Source organism: Phalacrocorax aristotelis, chromosome 18 (assembly GCF_949628215.1).
Source record: "Phalacrocorax aristotelis chromosome 18, bGulAri2.1, whole genome shotgun sequence".
In the NCBI taxonomy this organism is placed as follows: domain Eukaryota; kingdom Metazoa; phylum Chordata; class Aves; order Suliformes; family Phalacrocoracidae; genus Phalacrocorax; species Phalacrocorax aristotelis.
Genome location: NC_134293.1, coordinates 12,872,328 through 12,889,623, shown reverse-complemented (window position 1 = coordinate 12,889,623; position 17,296 = coordinate 12,872,328). Strand labels below are relative to the sequence as shown.

Genomic DNA, 17,296 nt, shown 5'->3' with positions numbered 1-17,296 from the left:
TCAGCCTAACTCACATGAGCATTACTGGTGCACTGAGGAGGGGATGCATATGCCTGGGATGGGTAGAGTATGCACTCCTGTGACTAGTGCATGCTCCTCCTACCGAAGGACAACATTGTCTGGCTTGGAATGGTTAATGCTCTGTTTAAGCTGCGTCCTGAGCCACTGCAGAGACTTTCCCGTGTAGATGAGAGCGTAAGTATTAAGGGGAAAAGTGAAGTCACTAAAGGAGTGGAAAATGGCTTAGTGCTTGGTCATCATATATTTGGGTTTTGTTGAGGTTTTGGTTTTGGGGTTTTGTGGGTTTTTTTTTTTCAAGGCACGATGGTTTTTTTCTGAACAATGCTATTCAGCTATGTATGAACTCTGGCAGAAGGAGCAGCAACGTGCTGATTCCACAACCAAGTATGGTGGATGACGACACCTCATTAAGTATTGCATGTATCCGTTTGCAGGACAGACCCACCTAAAAAAGCACAGAGAGTAACATCCAACTGTTAGGTGACCATATGCTCTTCCTAACAGGTATACTCACTAGAGAGCTTGAAGGATTTTGGAGAGTGTGTGATTGCACTCCAAGCTGGTATTGTTAAGAAGTTTCTGCAAGGTTTCATGGCCCCCAAACAGAAGAGAAGGAAACATCAAGGAGAAGACTACATTGCCAAGGCTGAGGAGATAGATGAAGATAAGAAAATGGCAGAAGAAGCTAAGGTATTGTTAACTTCAGGGTTCTGTATCAGTCTTGTAATATAACTCTTTGAGCAGGGACAATACATTTCATCGGGTACTAAATCCTGAGCAGCTTCTCCCCGTTCCAAGTTTAGAGTGCAGTGGGTTTTTGTCATTTATGGGGCCAGGTGTTCCCTGGTTATTTTGAAGAGTAAAAGTATTGGAAAAATGAAAATCATACTGTGGAATAACAGTTAATTCTCTCTCTATGAATAGGAAATGGATCAAGTCAAATATTTTGCTGCCTTCATGCAGCTCCTCACAGAAGTTGCGTACTCTAATAAAAGCATATTAGGGAGCATTTTTAGAGTAGTTAACAAGAGTTGTATCCATCACAGAAGACTGATGGTGGCTTAATGCCTTTGATCTGTAAAGAGGAGGAGAGACATGGTGAGGTTTTGGTGGCTGCAAGCAAGTTAAGTTCAGGTAAATATCATTGTACATATGGAAGACACCCAAAGAAGACGCCGAACTATGGATTGCACACAGCCTGTCTGGACATCTGGAGAAACAAGCCATATGTGCCTGCAGTAGAAAAGTGGTATTGTGAGGGCAAATACAGAGCCTTCCAAATCAAAGCTCAGAAGGGATAGAGGAGAACTGCAGAGGATTTGGTAGGGTCCTACAGGCAGCTGAGCTGTACCAGCATTTCATCCTAAAAGGGATACTAGTGCTGAAGGGGTAGTTTGTATGCACTGCATTAGTGACCCATGACAAGACTTTCCCCACTGCCCCCTTCAAAGTGCTCTGCCCTGACTGATCACTGACTTCAGCAGAAGTAGCAAGATACGAATTGAATCAGCAGAATAATTTGAAATTCCCAACTTCAAAAAGAAATATTAGATGCTTGCCAGGCACTGGGATGTGGGTTTTTGGGGGCCATTTTGGGTTTTTGTTTAAAGCTCCTACAGTATGTGCTGAACCCGTTTGAATATCAAGTCTTTGCTGTGTTGTGCTATAATCATAAGGGTTGTACCTGTAGGGCATACTTTAAGGGAAGACATCAGATTTACTACAATATCTAAATGGATAGTAATTCAGCAGTGTGAATCTGTAGTTGGACCCTTGTCACTTATCTACTACTGCTAAAGCTATATCAGATTTGAAACCCAAGCTTTTATTTGTCTGAAAATTGAGCCATTTTGATCATGAATGTTTTGTTAGTTTCTCCATTCTACCTTAGAGCATTACTTTCTCACTGATGTGGTTACGGAGCATTGTTCGTTGCAGCAAGGCCAGGCTTCCATAGTGTGCTTCATTCTAGCAGCTGCAGAACTTTCAGCTGCAGCAGCCTGGTTATTTCTAGTATTACCCAGTTTGTCTAATGTGATGCATGCTTAGCTCTACAGCTGGATCTTAGAGGTGTACGGGCACAGATTTCAATACTGCCAGTCTGAGTGTCTGGTTGTGCGGGTCTCCCTCCGGAGCATTAGCTTTTTGTTGTGCCAATGTCTCTGGAGCATTTATCTATACAGTGCAGTGCCTTTTTTATCTGACTCAGAGTTTTCTCGACATTTGTGGTGGTACAAGTAATGTTCCGCTTTTGTGTTGTTTTTTGGGGTTTGTTTGTTGGTTTGTTTGGTTTTGGGGTTTGTTTGGGGTTTTTTGTTTGGGTTTTTGTTCGTTTGGGTTTGTTGGGGGTTTTTTTTTCCTCAGTTTATCTGGAACAAGCTTTCTTTTTGCCAAAGCAGAAAACCTTTATCAATGACCTTGAAAGAGCAACACAGATCTTAGATATAGTTATCCGATTAAAAAAACCCTGACTATTAGGCTTTTAAAGACAAATCTGCTGCATTGGCCAAGATTTACTAAGTCTTTTAGAGCCAAAACTGGGCTGAGAGTGCAAAGCAGGTAAAATACAGCATAGCCGTACTGGAAAAATACAATACTTACGGACTATACAAGTGAAATTGCAGTCTTGCGGTATGGTTATGTCTCATTTTTCCTGTGAGAAACAAGTTATGGCTTAATAGGCACCCATTTGCTGACACAATTGTCTATATTAAGGGTTCCTGCTGGCTCAGCTACATAGCTAGAGATCACACTGCTGAGTGGCAAAAACATTGCAATGTAGACCTGGCTTATGGCTGTTCCTGAGTATCAGTCTTGTGCCTTTGTGTGTGTGCGGATGTTCCCATTTCCAGTGGCAGCAGCACTCTGGGCGCTCCCAGAACAGGACAGGGAATATGTGACCTCTCTGCTGCATGACGTTGTGGCACAGTTGCCTGAGTGTAGTGAAGAGTACAGGTAGGTTAGCCCCTTGCTGGCAGGGGTGTTTGTAAGGGAAGAGGCTGGGGGGTCACTCTTCACTTGCAGACAGTACCTCGAAGAGCAGCTTCACAACCAATCAATGACCATTTCAGCTGTTCAGAGGGATTTCTGTTGTCTTAGGGTCCCAGATGAGAGCCTTTCTAGCTGGAGGTTTGTCCACCTTTACCAAAGCAGGTGTTTTCTGTCACTTGGAAGTTGAAATGTGACTGAAATACTTTCGTATTTTTGTGGTGGGTTTTTTTTTTGTTTTCCCTGCTAGATTGTTCCTCTCCAATCAGGAGGGTATTTAAGTAACTTTCAGTCTCCTGTTTTGCCTAGTTGGCAGTCTGAACTCCCTTGATAATGGTGCTGCTAAAATGCCATAGTCTCATGATGCTTGGGAAACAAGGATAAAATTCTGTTAAATTCCACAGGCTTGGGGAGAAAAATCTAAGCAAAACTTGCCAACAGCTTTTGCAGATTTGTCTTGGCCCAGCAGTTACCCAGTATGTTAACAGCAAAACCCATGGAACAGTTACTTGGAAAATCAATTACACAGTATGTGAAGCACCTCAACAATGTTCTGCAAAGAAATAGCACAGTGCTGTGTAATCTGCCACAGTAGGCTGTGCAGGTTTCCGTTTGTCTTGAATGTCTTGGGCTCCAGGTTCCACACTAGCAACGGCAGCAAGGATATTGGCATTTTAGAACAGTTTGTGTGTTTTTCCAAGCATCTAATATATGCTGTGCTTCCTCAAATTCAGTGGGAGGAGAATGTGCAACTCTGCAAAAATCCTGGGTTTTGTTTGGCTCCCAAATTGCTGTCAGCTGCAGAGTTTAGATTTTCCCATCTGATGCTTCACTGTTTTTTCATTCTCCTGGGGTAGAAGAACATTAACTTGAGTCCTATTATATGCCTGTCATGTCTAGGCCATCACCTCATTGTTGTAAAGCAAAGGATTAACGTTGGAGTCGAACATGCGGTGGCTCTGGATTAATTCGCTGTTCTGGTGTGTTTCCGATTTACTGCAACGTTGTTTCTAAACCTCCAGAGCTGAGTTTGAGATTTTGCATTTGGCTTGCTGTGTGCGGACTCCGGCAGTTGCCTTGGTGCAAGTCTTAGGTTTAATGCTTTCATCCTCACTTGCAGCTAATCGTGGGATTTCACAAGCGCTGAGGTCTTCATCTCTCAGGAAAGCGGCTGGTTTCATATTAGAGGCTCCAAATGCTTTGCCTGTCAAATCTGATCGTTGCTGATGTCATGGTCCCCTCTGCCAGCTGAGGAGCTCAGAGGACCAGGAGGACATGCATGTGGCGGGTCTTGCTAATGGTCTCAAGTGATGCAGTACCCACTGGAGGGCAGCACAGGCTGCTCCAATCCACCGTGCTCAAGTGGTGTTGCCAGTTGTCGCCTGACTTTCATCGCGTATTTTACAGTGCTAGGTTTCTGCCTTTTATTTTCTTAGCCTGCTGATGATTTGGGTTAGACTTTCAGAGCAAGAATTCAGTGGAGTTCACATAGGTTGTTTCAGCCTGGCCGTGAAATGCATAAGGGCTCTACTGTTACAAACAAACTGCCTGATCCAGTGAGGCATGGTTATGGATAAACCACAAATAGGACTGACTGCTGAGGCTATAAAGAAGCAAAGAAATACAGAGTTGAGCTTTGGTTATTAAAGGCCCCAGCTAAAGGATGTAAAAACATCTTCAGACTGTAGCGAGCTGTGTCTGTGTGCTTCGTTGTAAGTTGTTAGGTCTGTCTGCAGGTTGCTTCAGCCATGGAGAAGTGGAAGACAGCAATCCGTGAGGCCCAGACCTTCTCCCGTATGCATGTGCTGCTCGGGATGCTGGATGCCTGTATCAAGTGGGATATGTCGGCAGAGAATGCCAGATGCAAAGTGTGTCGCAAGAAAGGTATGCATTCCTGCCCCACGCCTGCGTAACAGTCGGACGCTGTCACCTCTCCATGCCCTGCTTAGGCAACATGCCCTTGTAGTCTGTCACTCTGTCTTTGGCTGTATTTTGAGTTTTGAATGTCAGGATTTACAGTCAGAAGGATTGATCTCACAGAAGCATTTGACCCTGGCTCCAGTAAACGCATTCTTACGAAACCAGAACACAGTCTTGCAGAACATTGCAGAGCTGCTATCCCCTGGATATTTAGGGCACTTGGACACAAGTAATCTACAAATCCTTCTGGGAACATTTGTGCCATTGTCCATTCCCTGGTTTCGTTTTTGAGTTGGAATGGTCTTTGGGTCTCTGAGCCTTGTCAGTTAATCCCATCTTTTACAGAAGGAACGAGCAAGGAATGGTCAAGAAGTTTATGCTCCTCTGTAGCCGAATGGGAGAGCACAAGGTGGGGCGATGCTACTTTGAGGCTGGACTGGGGGAGTAGAACTGCTTGATGAGCTGGAAGAAGCAAACTCTCTGCCTCTTGTGTGAGAGCAGAGAAATTAAGCAATGTCCCTTTAGCTGCTGCTCTGCTAAGGCTGGGGAAGTAACCAAAAAGGTGACAAGGGGCCACCTTCTTTGTATGCATTGGAGGATAAAGGGCTTTAGAGTTTTGCAGGTGGAGGGGGAAGTAGAAGGGGTGTCACTAGTGACAGAGTGCTAGTATTTGTTCTGCCATAACCTCTCTGTTTGGATGGAAGCCTGGAGGAAAGAGCTTGGTAGTACATTCTGCCTCATCATGTGCTTTTTGTCTCACTTTATTTGCTGAAACACTAGTGGGAAATGAGGGCAGACAGACCTCTGGGGGAATGCCGGGTCACTTTTCTTTAGCAGAAGGCTATGCCATCCACCTCCTTCAAAGAAATAAGGGCTGAACCGGTGCAACATCCTCCTTTACTATGGAGCCTCAGGGATATTCCAAACCAATACAAAAACTTGTCCTGTCTCCTGTTGAGAGGGGATTCTGGGCAGATGTAGAGGGGGGGGCTCACCTGAGACTAACAGATGATAGTTTCACAGAACTTAAGAACTGGGTTGTTAGAGAAACAGACACGCCGGCAAGCTCTCTGCACTTTCTCTTTTTTTCCTCTTCAGTAAATGAAATAGCTGGCTCAGGACTGTCTCCCCATTTCCCTGCAACAGTGAGATGCAGACTAGTTCTGCTGCATACTGATTTTCTTTGTAGGCTTGCTACCTTTAGTAGAAAGATGATGCTGTGCAGGTTGACCAGATTGAGGCTAGAATAAGAACAGCTGCATTCGTAGCTTCTTGCTAGGCTCTTGGGCATCTCTGCAGCAAACTTCTCTCTCCTTGTGTTTGGCTTGAGATTTAGCCTGGGTGGCACCTATTTGGCAGGCTCTACCTTTGCCTCAAATGAAGTCTTTGCAGGGCAAGAGACTGCACTGTTTTGTTTGCTTGTTTTTTAAGTGCTGCTGGTTTCCACTGCAGTGGTGGAACCAAGATGGAAGGGTCCCTGATGTCAGAGGGTACTTTGAATCTTTCTCTTTGTCCTGACCTCCAGCGCTGCAGCAGCTTCTGCTTCTCTGGTTGAGCAAGGCTGCGGCACTCAGTTACAAGTAAGTTGCACTCCCCTAGGTGAGGATGACAAGCTGATCCTGTGTGATGAGTGTAACAAAGCCTTCCACCTGTTTTGTCTGAGACCGGCGCTCTATGAGATACCAGATGGTGAATGGCAGTGCCCAGCGTGTCAGCCTTCTACTGCCAGGCGCAGCTCACGGGGCAGGTGAGTGACCCTCCTTTCCTTTGCATTGCCACTGATGCACAGTTCTAGCCATGCTTTCACAGGAGGACCAAAACAGCCTGAAACAGAGCCCCTTTAAAAGGTTTGAAGTAGACTAGTTAACTCAATGGCACTAGCACCGTAGAAAAGCAATTTTTTCAGGCTGTAACTTCACCACACCTGTGTTGTACTGACCCATGACAACTTCTGGAGTTTTAATAAGTAACTTCTGCACGGCAGTGAAAACATGCACAAAACATCAACCAAAATTGGATGCACCTAAGGGCTGCTGTTTTCTTTGAGCAGCTCGTTGCGTTGCTTTTTCGTGGGAGTGTAGCTCTGTAGTCCACTGGGCTCTTACTGTTGTGTTCTTGTCAAGTTAGAGCAGGCGTTACTCCAGGCTTCAGCTCAGCCCCTACTGTGCTACTAAAAATCAGGCTACAAAATGTCACTCTGACAGTTTTCTGTATCTGATAAACCTTAACAAGGCAGGAGTCCTTATAGGGCTACAGAGGAAGCATGATTTGAGGAGGAATCAAGGTGGTTCTGTGCAGCAGAAATTGCTAGTTGCCCCCTGACAGCAAGGGGTTGATTGTTTTTTCAATTGCAAGCTGACAGTTAAATGATTGCGAGATGTATTTTTCTCTTTGTCCTCTGCTGATTGTGACTGTACTATATCTATCTGCTTGTCAGCAAGGTGAGGTTATCAAATGTCATCTGAAGCATAAGCAGTTAACAACCAGATCCTCTCTTCCAGAGCAGCAGCACAGTAAGAGATGTACTAACTTGTAACGTGCAGGTGGTGTATGGCCTTAAGAGTATTACTTACTCCCTGGGCACCATTTAAGAGTTCATCAGGCTTGTACAAAAATGACAGGGCTTCAGTGCAGCTGTTCTAGCCTGAGATCATAGTTACTTTGATGTGGCAGAGTCACCTGCAAGCTGCTTGGCTCCTGGATGAGAGCCATCAGGTGGGGTAACACCTGTCTTGTTATCTGCTTTCTGCTCTTGTCTTCTGAGCTGAGGCAGGAAAAAAATGTTGGCCTGGGAGCACTTTTGCCCCTCCCTGTACTGTGGGAGCTTATTCTTATTCCTTTTACTTCTCAAGATCCTTTTTCTCCTGAGGATTGAGACTCCCACAGCAGCTTAGCCTTTGTCCCCTTTTGCCTATGTGTGCTCTTTTGTATTCCTGTTTTTGTAATGGTTTGAACGCTTTTAACAGACACACACAAGAAGCCACAACTGTCCTGGGCAGGGAGTCTCTATGGCTTCTGACATCAGCCCAGAAGAAGCCTGATGCTCTGCTCACTAGTAAATACAGGCTTAGCTGTGAATAATATTAAATGAGGTCTGTTTCCTATAGTGCACATACAAGTGGCATGACAGTGGAAGGAGATAATGGGAAAACATTCCAGCAGAATCAAATAAAGCACACTTTTTGAAACTCCTTAGGCCAGGCCTGCAGACCTGGGTAAAACAGCAGCATGTCCTGTGGCGGAGGAGTAATTGCACAGCAATCATGATCTTAGACTCTGTTATCACATGGTCAAGGTGCCTAGAACAGCAAAAAATGTACCGATTCAGCTGTTAGGGATTTTCAGCCCCGATGTTCGGACGATAGCCTGGGAAGTGCCCTTTTAGCTGTAGCTGCAACTTGATACTCTCTGAAATACAGCAGACTGCTTCAGTCTGAGATTCGGGTGTTTATTTTACATTGAGGTCCACAAGTCTCTGCCTGTGAACAAATAGGACAGAGCCCAGGGCCTGTGATGCCCAGGCTCTGATGCAACTTTCTTTTTTTTTTGTGTGATTTATGTGTTTACCTGCCTTACTCTAGGAACTATGCAGAGGATTCTGCTGAAGATGAAGGTGAAGAAGGTGAGGAAGCTTCTGATGAACCAGATGCTGAGGAGGAAGAAGAGGAGGAAGAAGATTATGAAGTTGCTGGACTGAAACGTAAGGCTTTGACCACGCAAGAAAGTAACAGAAAATATTAAGACTCTGCCTTCAGTGTCCAAAGTTCTCGTCCCATTTGGGACTTGTGCTTTTCTTCACGCAGAGCAAGTTCTTACTTGGAAACATTGGGAGATGTCACAGGGGAAGGCTGTGGTGGTGCTGTATGTTACCTGGGGAGCTGGAGTGCACTCTCGTCCCTTTGTGATGGGGTCAGCAATAGCAAGAATTGAAACTGCAGAGAGCTCTCTCTCACTGCCCAGTCACTCCCCTGGGAAACGCTGCTGAGACCATTAAAAGTGCTGTGAGCAGTCAGCAGAGGCTGCAGCAGGGCAGGGTGAGGCAACAGCATTATCAGTTACTGGTGTTGGCAGTCTCTGTGCCTACAGGGTTTGTTGGTAAACTGGATGCTGTTAATAGATGATAATGGAGCTTTAACCACAACCTCTCTCCTTGATTTTTCCCTTCCTACCAGCTCATAACCTCTTAAATGCAGGATTTCTAGTGATTTGGCAAGGAGGCATTTCCAGATAGTAGGACTAGCACTTCCTCTGCCTATTCCTATGGGAAGGCACAGTACTCGAGGTATAGTGTGACCCGGACTGCCAGCACCCTTTGGTTGCATACAGAGACCATTCGGGATGCATAACTGGCTCATTCCTGGGCAGCTGAATGGAATAAAACAGCATTTTCTAGACTCCTCAATGACTGCTTCTCCACTTAACCACTTTTTAGTATGTGTATCCACTTTGTTTTTTAGGTGAATTTGAGTCAGTCTTATCTGGGCAACTTGATGCACTGAAAAGATCAATCTTGGCATGGCACGCTGCCAGCGTTTGCTTTCTGTCAAAATGCCCTTGACTGACACAAAATTAACTTCAGCGTGTCTTAACCAGGGCAGATGGTGAAATCCAGAGACTGGGACCTACAGGATTATCCCATGTTCTTTCAAGGGTTTCTATCCTGCTTTACCAGTCTTGATTCCCCTTCTTTATTCTGCTTTCAGGTATGTTCACTGATCCCCTGGCCATGGGCACTGCTTGTTGTTCTGCGGTGTATCCATGTCCACACTTGGAGTGTGTTCAGCCTGTGTTGCATGGCCAAGTCAGGAGCTGAGCCAAGGTTTCCAAACAATAGCAAAAGAGGGTTGCAGTCACTAAAAATAAAGCGCTAAATGCAACCCCTGGTTTTAAAGAGCATTAACATGGAAAGGTCACTGTGGAAAACTTTGTTTTAACAGAGAAGTCCCATTAATCCTCACAGCATTTATCCTGAGGGATATAACCTAGAATGTTGGATTGTCAGACATTTAACACGTGCCGCACGCTTGACACACAAGCAGAGCGACAGCAGGCAGACGTCCCACTGCCCTGACACACGCTTCTCATACGGGGGGCCCGGCAAGATGATTTATTGGACAGGGTTGGATTAGAGGCTGCAGATGAAGTGCTACAGCATGCTGGATACAGCTTACTCAAGCACTTGTGACCAGGTGGAAGGAGCTTGGCTGGGGAAGAAGACTAACACATTCTCCTGATACAGAGGGGTCATGGGAGAAAATTAAGACAAGGGAGGGTGTCAGCATGCTTGCATTTCCATCGGTGTGAAGCTCTGACAGGCAGACTAATAAACGGGGAAGTGCCTTTCTAGGGGTTATAATGCAGCAGCCCCAGTCTCGGGGAATAAAATCCCATTGTTCCCCACTTGCAGCATGTGGAGCAGCTCCTGGCTGCAGTAACTTGACACTCTCCCTGCACACAGTTCACTTTTCAGGGGGGCTTAGCAACTGGCTTATCCCACTGTGTGGGCCACTTGTAAATGCTTGGAAAAGCACCCATCCCCAAACTGGTAAGGAGCAAGGGGGCAGCAGGAACTGGGGAAACTGCAAGTTTCTGCTCCCAGTGCTTTCAGAAAGGATGTTGCAGTTATATTTGAGACAACTGTCTTTCTGTGCATTATTTCCTCTGCCCTCCCTCAAGTCTTGATGCATCAGGGCTCTCAGCACTTGGTTCTGCAGGCAGAGGGGCTTGCTGTTGCAGCCCTGAGCAGACCTTACCTGCAGCAGAGGAGCTGGAAGCTCCCAAGTCTCCCTCGGAGCTCGAGGGTTTGTCAGTGCTGTTGGCTGGCATCCCAAACACCCTTTAGCAGAAGGCTGTTGCCAGACAGCAATGGCCTCTTTTTGGACAGGAGGCAATTACCCACATATCTCATCTGGAGAGGGTATCAAGAGCACAGCTGACACGAGCATGTGCTGAGTGAGGACAGGCTGACAGGCTGGCTTGTTGCAGACGTCCATGGGTTCACTAGCTCCTCTGCACTGTGAGCGAGGGTCTGCCTGGTGTGTGCAGCTGGACAAAGGGCTTGTGATCTCTGCTTCTAGGTTAACCCATTCCTCTAAGCCTGTGGCTTATATGTTTCAGTGAGACCCAGAAAGGCAGCCCGGGGCAAGCAGAGCACAGCCATGTACTCCTCGAGGCAGGGAAGGCACCAAAGGAAGAAGCAATCACTGCACCCTACCAGGGGACCCCGGCAGCGGGCTGCACCTGTCAACGGCGCAGACATTGATGAGCTGGTAAGAGCCAAATTGCTCCCTGGAGGCTGCTCACGTTGTGAGTTATAAACGAAACAGGTGTCTCACTTCCTCCCCTCCCCTTCCCAAAGAAATACCGTGAAACCCAGGCTGGGCTGGGGGTGGGTTAACAAAGGAGGCATATCCTTAAGGGCCTGGTACAAACGGAGCACAGATATGCCAGGCATCTTTCCCCAGCCGCTTTCACACATTGTCCGCCTTGAGTAGCAGGCAGCCTGCAGCTTGTTAAACGGTTTTAAATAGTATCTCTCTGCAGAGAGGTGGGGGGACTGAGGGGATCCTGGATGGTCAGAGAATGCCAGCAATGTTGGACCCTTGCTCCCCAGCCTTGGCCATTTTCTGACAGTTGTTGTCCGTATGGTCACTCCCCAACCTACAGGACATAATTTGGCTGGTTTAGGTTTCACTTGACATTTAAAGAATAAAACCTTGTGCTCCTGAACAGAGCAATCTTGTGTGTGTGTGCATGCGTGCGAGGTGGGGTGGAGCTGCAGCGTGCTGTGCCGTTTGTCCTGGGGAGGGGCATGCCACAGGGGATACACGAGGATACTCTAGCCCCATGGGCCACGTCACGAGCCTCTGCTAGACCTGCCATCTCTCTACGGACCAGCACTAGTAGTGCTGGTGTATCCTGCCACTCTTCTTGAGCAGTCTTTATAACGGTTTTTGGGCTCGCTGCTTGTTGTGCTGGGTGTGGGTGGTCCGGCTAGTGGATCAACAGTGTCTCTTCAGCTGATCTGTGTCACAGATTGGAGAGCAACCAAACCAACAAGCCCAGCATGGGCTGCCAGCGCCAGCCTAGAGGGATGTTCAAGTGGGGAAAATCTTACTGGAACAGCTGGGTCAGGGTGTCTAACAAAACACTGTCTTGGGGAAGAGGTCTCTGCTGGTGCTCTTTCACTTCCTTTGTCCTGGGAAGAGACCGGAGCTTGCTCAGGAATAGTACCCTGTGTTGTGGGACCTTCCTGTTATCTGACGTACCCTGGGCAGTGATGCCTCACAAGCTGTGTGTTCCGAGCCTAGGGTATGCCCCTGTGCTGGTGGCTGACCTGCTGCAGATCCCCAGGCAAATGGCTGACCTTGTGTTCAGCCTGTGTGCAGGACAGCAGTGCTTGAGGCACCAGCTGCTCTTTGGTATTTAAAATGGCATGGTCGGCTCTGCAATGTCAGTACAGCAGCACAAGTGCTTTCTCCCTCTGCCTCTTGCGTGCTGTCCACCAGGGGCTCAGAGAAGGCAGGGAGAAGGAATTCACACACCCCATTTGCTGTCATTTATTCTTTGGCTGCTTATTTTGACTGTGTTGTCTTTGAGCCTGTCTTGAAAAAGCTTGCTGCCCCCTGAGAAAAGACAGGCTGGTTGTGTGCTCTTCCCACCAGAGCTTCTGGATGGGGCTCCTGTTCTGTAACTCAAGCTGCCACTGCACATCTTGGCTGTTACCATCAAAAATCCTGCAGCAGAGCAGTTTGCCTTTTGATTATTGTGGAAGATGGCTGCGTTTGAAAGGCTTGAAGTTTGTTTCTGCAGTAGTACTACGTATCCCCACCCCTTGAGACACTAGCTCATAAGTGAGAGGATTGAAAAGAAAAGCTCTGCTAAGAATCAGCTGCTTTGGCCTCAAAACCGTTTGCTGAACACAAAAGCTGGTAGTGGTTCCCCTCCTCTTAACAGCATCCTTTGTGTGGGCAGGTCCTTCAAACAAAGAAGACAGCACGTCGCCAAAACCTCGAGCTGCAGAAGTGTGAGGAAATCCTCAGCAAGCTGATCAAGTACCGCTTTAGCTGGCCCTTCAGGTGAGGGCAGGTGGCCTCCTCCAAGGGCGCAGAACTGTTGGCAGGCAGTCTGTAGGTGTGGGTTGGCCGTGCTGCAGTCCTGCTGGATCCACTTGCTGCCCATGAGACTGGGGTTTCAAAAGCAAGTTACAATGGGAATGGTAAGACAGGGAGTGAAGCTGCTCCAGAAGAAACCATTGCACTCTCAGTCCTCTGCCAGACTGAAGACGTGGGGCCCTTCTGAGGCAGTGTAAGAGAGGGTGGTCAGCTGTGGGCCGAAGAGGGGAGGCAGGGGTGGGTGCCTTCTGCAGCCCCCAGGATTTGCAGGGCAGACTGTAGGCAGTGTGACTGAGAGAAGGTAGCCATACCGGCCACGTGCCACTCCCCCTGCCAGGGCCAGCTCTCTGGGCAGAAGAGCAAGCTGCTGTCCTTCCCACCATCGCGCCGTGGCTGCTGTGGGGCTGACGTGTCTGTAGCGCTGTCGAGGTGCTGCTTAGGTTTGTTATGGCACTTGGGGGGGTGCAGGTCAGGGCTGCCGCTCAAGCAGAGGGGGTGGGAGTGATTCTCGCTCCTCTACAGCTCTGCACTGTGTGTGGCTGGGGCCGTCATTTTCCTCCTATCTTTGTGGCTCTTCGTTCGGCAGGGAGCCAGTGACCACAGAGGAAGCCGAAGATTACTTTGAGGTCATCAGCAACCCTATGGACTTCCAGACTATGCAGAGCAAGTGCTCTTGTGGCAATTACCGCTCGGTGCAGGAGTTCCTCTCCGACATCAAGCAGGTGTTCTCCAACGCCGAGCGCTACAACCAGAACGGGAGTCACGTACTGTCGTGCCTGGAGAAGACGGAACAGTGTTTGATTGACATGGTGCACAAACACCTGCCTGGCCACACGTATGCACGCAGGAAACACAAGAAGCTCTCTGCCAGGTGCCAGGGACTGGAGGAGCAGGAAGGGGACAGTGAGACAGAGCCCCCTGAACATTCCCGGGGACGGAAAAGGAAGAAATGAGGAATGGGGAGACTAGGGGGAGAGCCAGAGCTGGAGCAGGCCTTCTGGTGCTGCCGGGCAGCAGGATGGGTTGTCTGGAGGGAGTTGGGAAGCAGCAGGCACTTAACTATTAATCCAGCCTTCCATGTGGCCCGTCCTAATCTTAATTTTTCTGCAGCTTCCTCAAGTATTTGGTCATCCACTGAGTGTGCAGAGATGAGTTACTGCTTCCTGCAAAATCCGCAAAGCTCTTAACGAGTCTGTCCTGCCAGGAGGGGAAGGTGGGAGGGCAAGGGGAAGGCCTGGCCAAAGTCTGGCTGGGCAGGGGAACACGAAGCCTACTCCAGCTTGGGCGCTGCCGGCTTCCTTGGGACGAGCCACTTCCTCCCCTCTGCAAGCAGCCAGCGCTGGAGCGTGGTGGGACCTCTGCTGTCTGCTGCCTGTGATGTGAAACCAGCGTTGAGCTGGTGCAGGGAGGGATCATATTGCTTCACGGAAGGACTGGGTGAGATCAAGCCAATGGGCTGCTAGTTCTTGTATGTATATATTTATATGGTGTTAATTTTGAGCCCCTAGTGAAGGGCTGCATAGGGCGAGCAAGCACTTACATTTATGGAGATACGGCTTTCACCAGCATCCTAACACAATTGGCTTTGAGGTGCTCTTGCTTTTCCCCTCTCTCTCTTCTTGGGGAGCAATCTCCAGAGGTTGCACTCCAAAGAGGTTTCTTCTGAGCTCAGCTCTTCACACGTACATGGCAACGAGGAGGCAATTGGCTTCCCTGCTCACCTTGAACAGTATACAATCATGTAGCCCTTTGGACGAACCGAGTGCCAGAAGCATACAAGAGAGCGTGGTTTTCTGCATGCCCTCTAGGGAGCTCCGGTGTGAGGGGAGCAGCAGAAACATGTTCTGTGTAACTTTTTAAATTAATTTTCTAGTTAAAAGTGGCTTGTTTCTAGCTGTGATCTTGTACAAAGAACACCTGTAAGATACTGTTGTCTTGCTTTGGCACATGTACAGTTTATATGAAATCGTGTTTGCTTTATATATTCCCCCCTCTTAAAACTCATTTTCCTACCAGTAGCTGGAGTTACTCCAGGGGACTTGTTGGCGGGGGATGTCCCAGTCCCTCTCTAGCCATGCTCTCACCATGTTTTATAGTAAAACCTTCCCTAGTTCACCTCCCTCATACTCCCCCAGCACAGCGAGGACTGTCCCATGCCAGCCGACCAGCCCAATCCCGCTGGGAGGCCGCTCTGCTGCGACCCCAGCAGTGGGTCCTGCCACCCAAGACAGTGACTTTTCTCTAAGAAAAGGGTGTGTTTTGTCATCACCTCTCCCTCTCCATGGAAGTTTTTGATCCTACAGTTAGGAATTTTTTATTATAGGAGTCTTGAATTTGGAACAAACCAGCCACAGGGGTGCTCTACACTGGTTTCATAACAGAAAAGCAAAAGCAGCCATTGCAGGCTCCTGTGATTTGAGAATAAAAGAATCACTGATTAAAATTTGCGGCCTAGTTTTGTGAACTTTTTAGGTTTGGGGTTGGGGGTTTTTTGTTTGGGGTTTTTTCAGGTGGGGGGAGGGGGGGCGGGTTGGTTGATTTTGTTTTTGTTTTTGTTTTTTTTTAAACAGGTATTCGTTTCAGTTCTGGACTGGCGATGGCTGCTGACCAGGCAGGTTTCCAGCCACTTCCTTCTTCCCCTCTCCCCAGCCTCAGCTCTCTGCCCCACAGAATAGCACTGACATTTGTATTTCGCACGTCCCCTTCAGAGGCTTTGTTTTGTCCTGTTCATAGAGAACATTTTCTGCAGGTCCTGCACAGTGAAACCTTTGGAACTGTACGTTTTTTAAAAATAAATGTCATTTTGGGGGGAGGGGGTTTCTGCTAAGGGCTGTACTTGTAATAAATTGGAAGCGCAAAAATAAACATTATGTACTTGTGTTTGTAAAACCGACTTGCAGCGAGTCCTTTGCGGGCGCCCGATGTTCATGTGGGACTGTCTGGGATGTTTCACCCCTGCCTTCCCTGGAGCCCCCATCAGACACGATGGAGCTGCAGAGCAAGGAATTGAGGGAGCAGCGAGTGGGTCAGGTCAGCTCACAGCACTGGGGAGCCATCTTCTAGGCCGTGCTCTGCTCAGGTTTCATTGTACCAGCCCCGGGGCTATGTCTCGGTACCTGCTCCGGCAGCCGGGCTGGGCCGTGCCCTCTGCAGCAGCACTGCTGGCATGTACCGCCTTTCCTAAGCTTTGCTGGGCACAAAAGAACGTGCTGGTGTGGACGTGTGCGCTCAGAGCTGGCCCTGGCGATTGTCCTGCCTGCAGACAGCAGATGGGGCTGTGCTCTTCCTGCCCCTGGACTGGGCGAGGTCACTGGGATGCAGGAGCAGTCCTTCCACTGGCTCCCCTTTTCGACACCTCTCCTGTGGGCTGGTAGGGTGACAGCTGTCCTGCAGCGTGCGGGCTGGCACCAGGCAGCTCTCCTGAAGGGAATACAAGGGGGTGATGGGAGAGCTGAAACGTCCCTGTTCTTTCACCCCAGCATTGCCTGGGTGGGTGGCCATCAAAACTGCCTCCCTGGTTCTGTTAATGTGTGCGATGCAACCACAGCTTCGTGCGCTGCAGTTCAGCACTCGGCAAGGGCCGTTCCCACTGCGTCTGAGAGCATGACTCCCAGCCCACCATCCTGGCCTCCGGCAGCCGAACAGGGCTACGCTGGGCTCCTGACATACTGAGCTCCAAAGGCAGCACAGGCTGGGGAGGCGATGGATCGGTGCTGATGTCCAACCTGTTGTCTGTGAAGCAAATGTGTTGGCCAGCATTTTGGCTGCACTTGTGCTAGTGCTGCGCTGACCCGAGGGTGATGGTTTCCCGGGTGTCTTCATTGTCCTCCTTGCTCAGGAACCAAGTTGGGAGTGCTCCGGCCAGGTTCAGCTCTGCGGGGCCAAGGAAATCCCCTGATGGGTCTGAGGGCTTGAAGGCTCTCGGCAATGGACAGATGCTGCTGTCTCCAGAGAAGCCTCATCCCCTCGCCACAGGAGGTGGTTTGGTTTGCTGGGCCTGCAACAGGACCTGGGTGAATCAGAGTGTGACTCAAGCTGGGATGTTTCCAGGCCTCATCATGGAGACCCCACACCAGCATCTGCTCCAAGACCTTTTCAGAGACTTGCTTTTTATAGAAGCCCTTGCATGGCATTAGTGTCCTGTGCAGGGGCTATAAATAGCTGTCCCCATGCCTGGCAGGCGAGTGCATGGGGCTGGCAGGCAGCCTGCTGCCCGCTGGCACTGCAGGCTGGGGATGGTCACCGGCCCGGCT

At 48.8% G+C, this 17,296-nt stretch overlaps 1 protein-coding gene across 7 annotated transcripts in view; it reads left to right on the top strand.

Annotated features, from left to right (window-relative positions):
• The window catches only part of BAZ1B (bromodomain adjacent to zinc finger domain 1B), a 59,103-nt gene extending 43,171 nt beyond the window's left edge, over nt 1-15,932 (top strand). For 4 of the 7 annotated variants that reach the window (XM_075113410.1, XM_075113408.1, XM_075113412.1 and 1 more), the window contains 7 exons: nt 526-711; nt 4,746-4,893; nt 6,529-6,676; nt 8,511-8,629; nt 11,026-11,198; nt 12,904-13,007; nt 13,630-15,932. In XM_075113410.1, the coding sequence (XP_074969511.1) occupies nt 526-711; nt 4,746-4,893; nt 6,529-6,676; nt 8,511-8,629; nt 11,026-11,198; nt 12,904-13,007; nt 13,630-13,996 (1,245 nt within the window). In that variant the 3' untranslated portion in view covers nt 13,997-15,932. Of the gene's footprint in view, nt 1-525; nt 712-4,745; nt 4,894-6,528; nt 6,677-8,510; nt 8,630-8,732; nt 9,138-11,025; nt 11,199-12,903; nt 13,008-13,629 lie in introns of those variants that run through there. The other 3 variants (XM_075113411.1, XM_075113409.1, XM_075113413.1) reach the window with 2 other exon arrangements.
• Nucleotides 15,933-17,296: the final 1,364 nt, after the last annotated feature.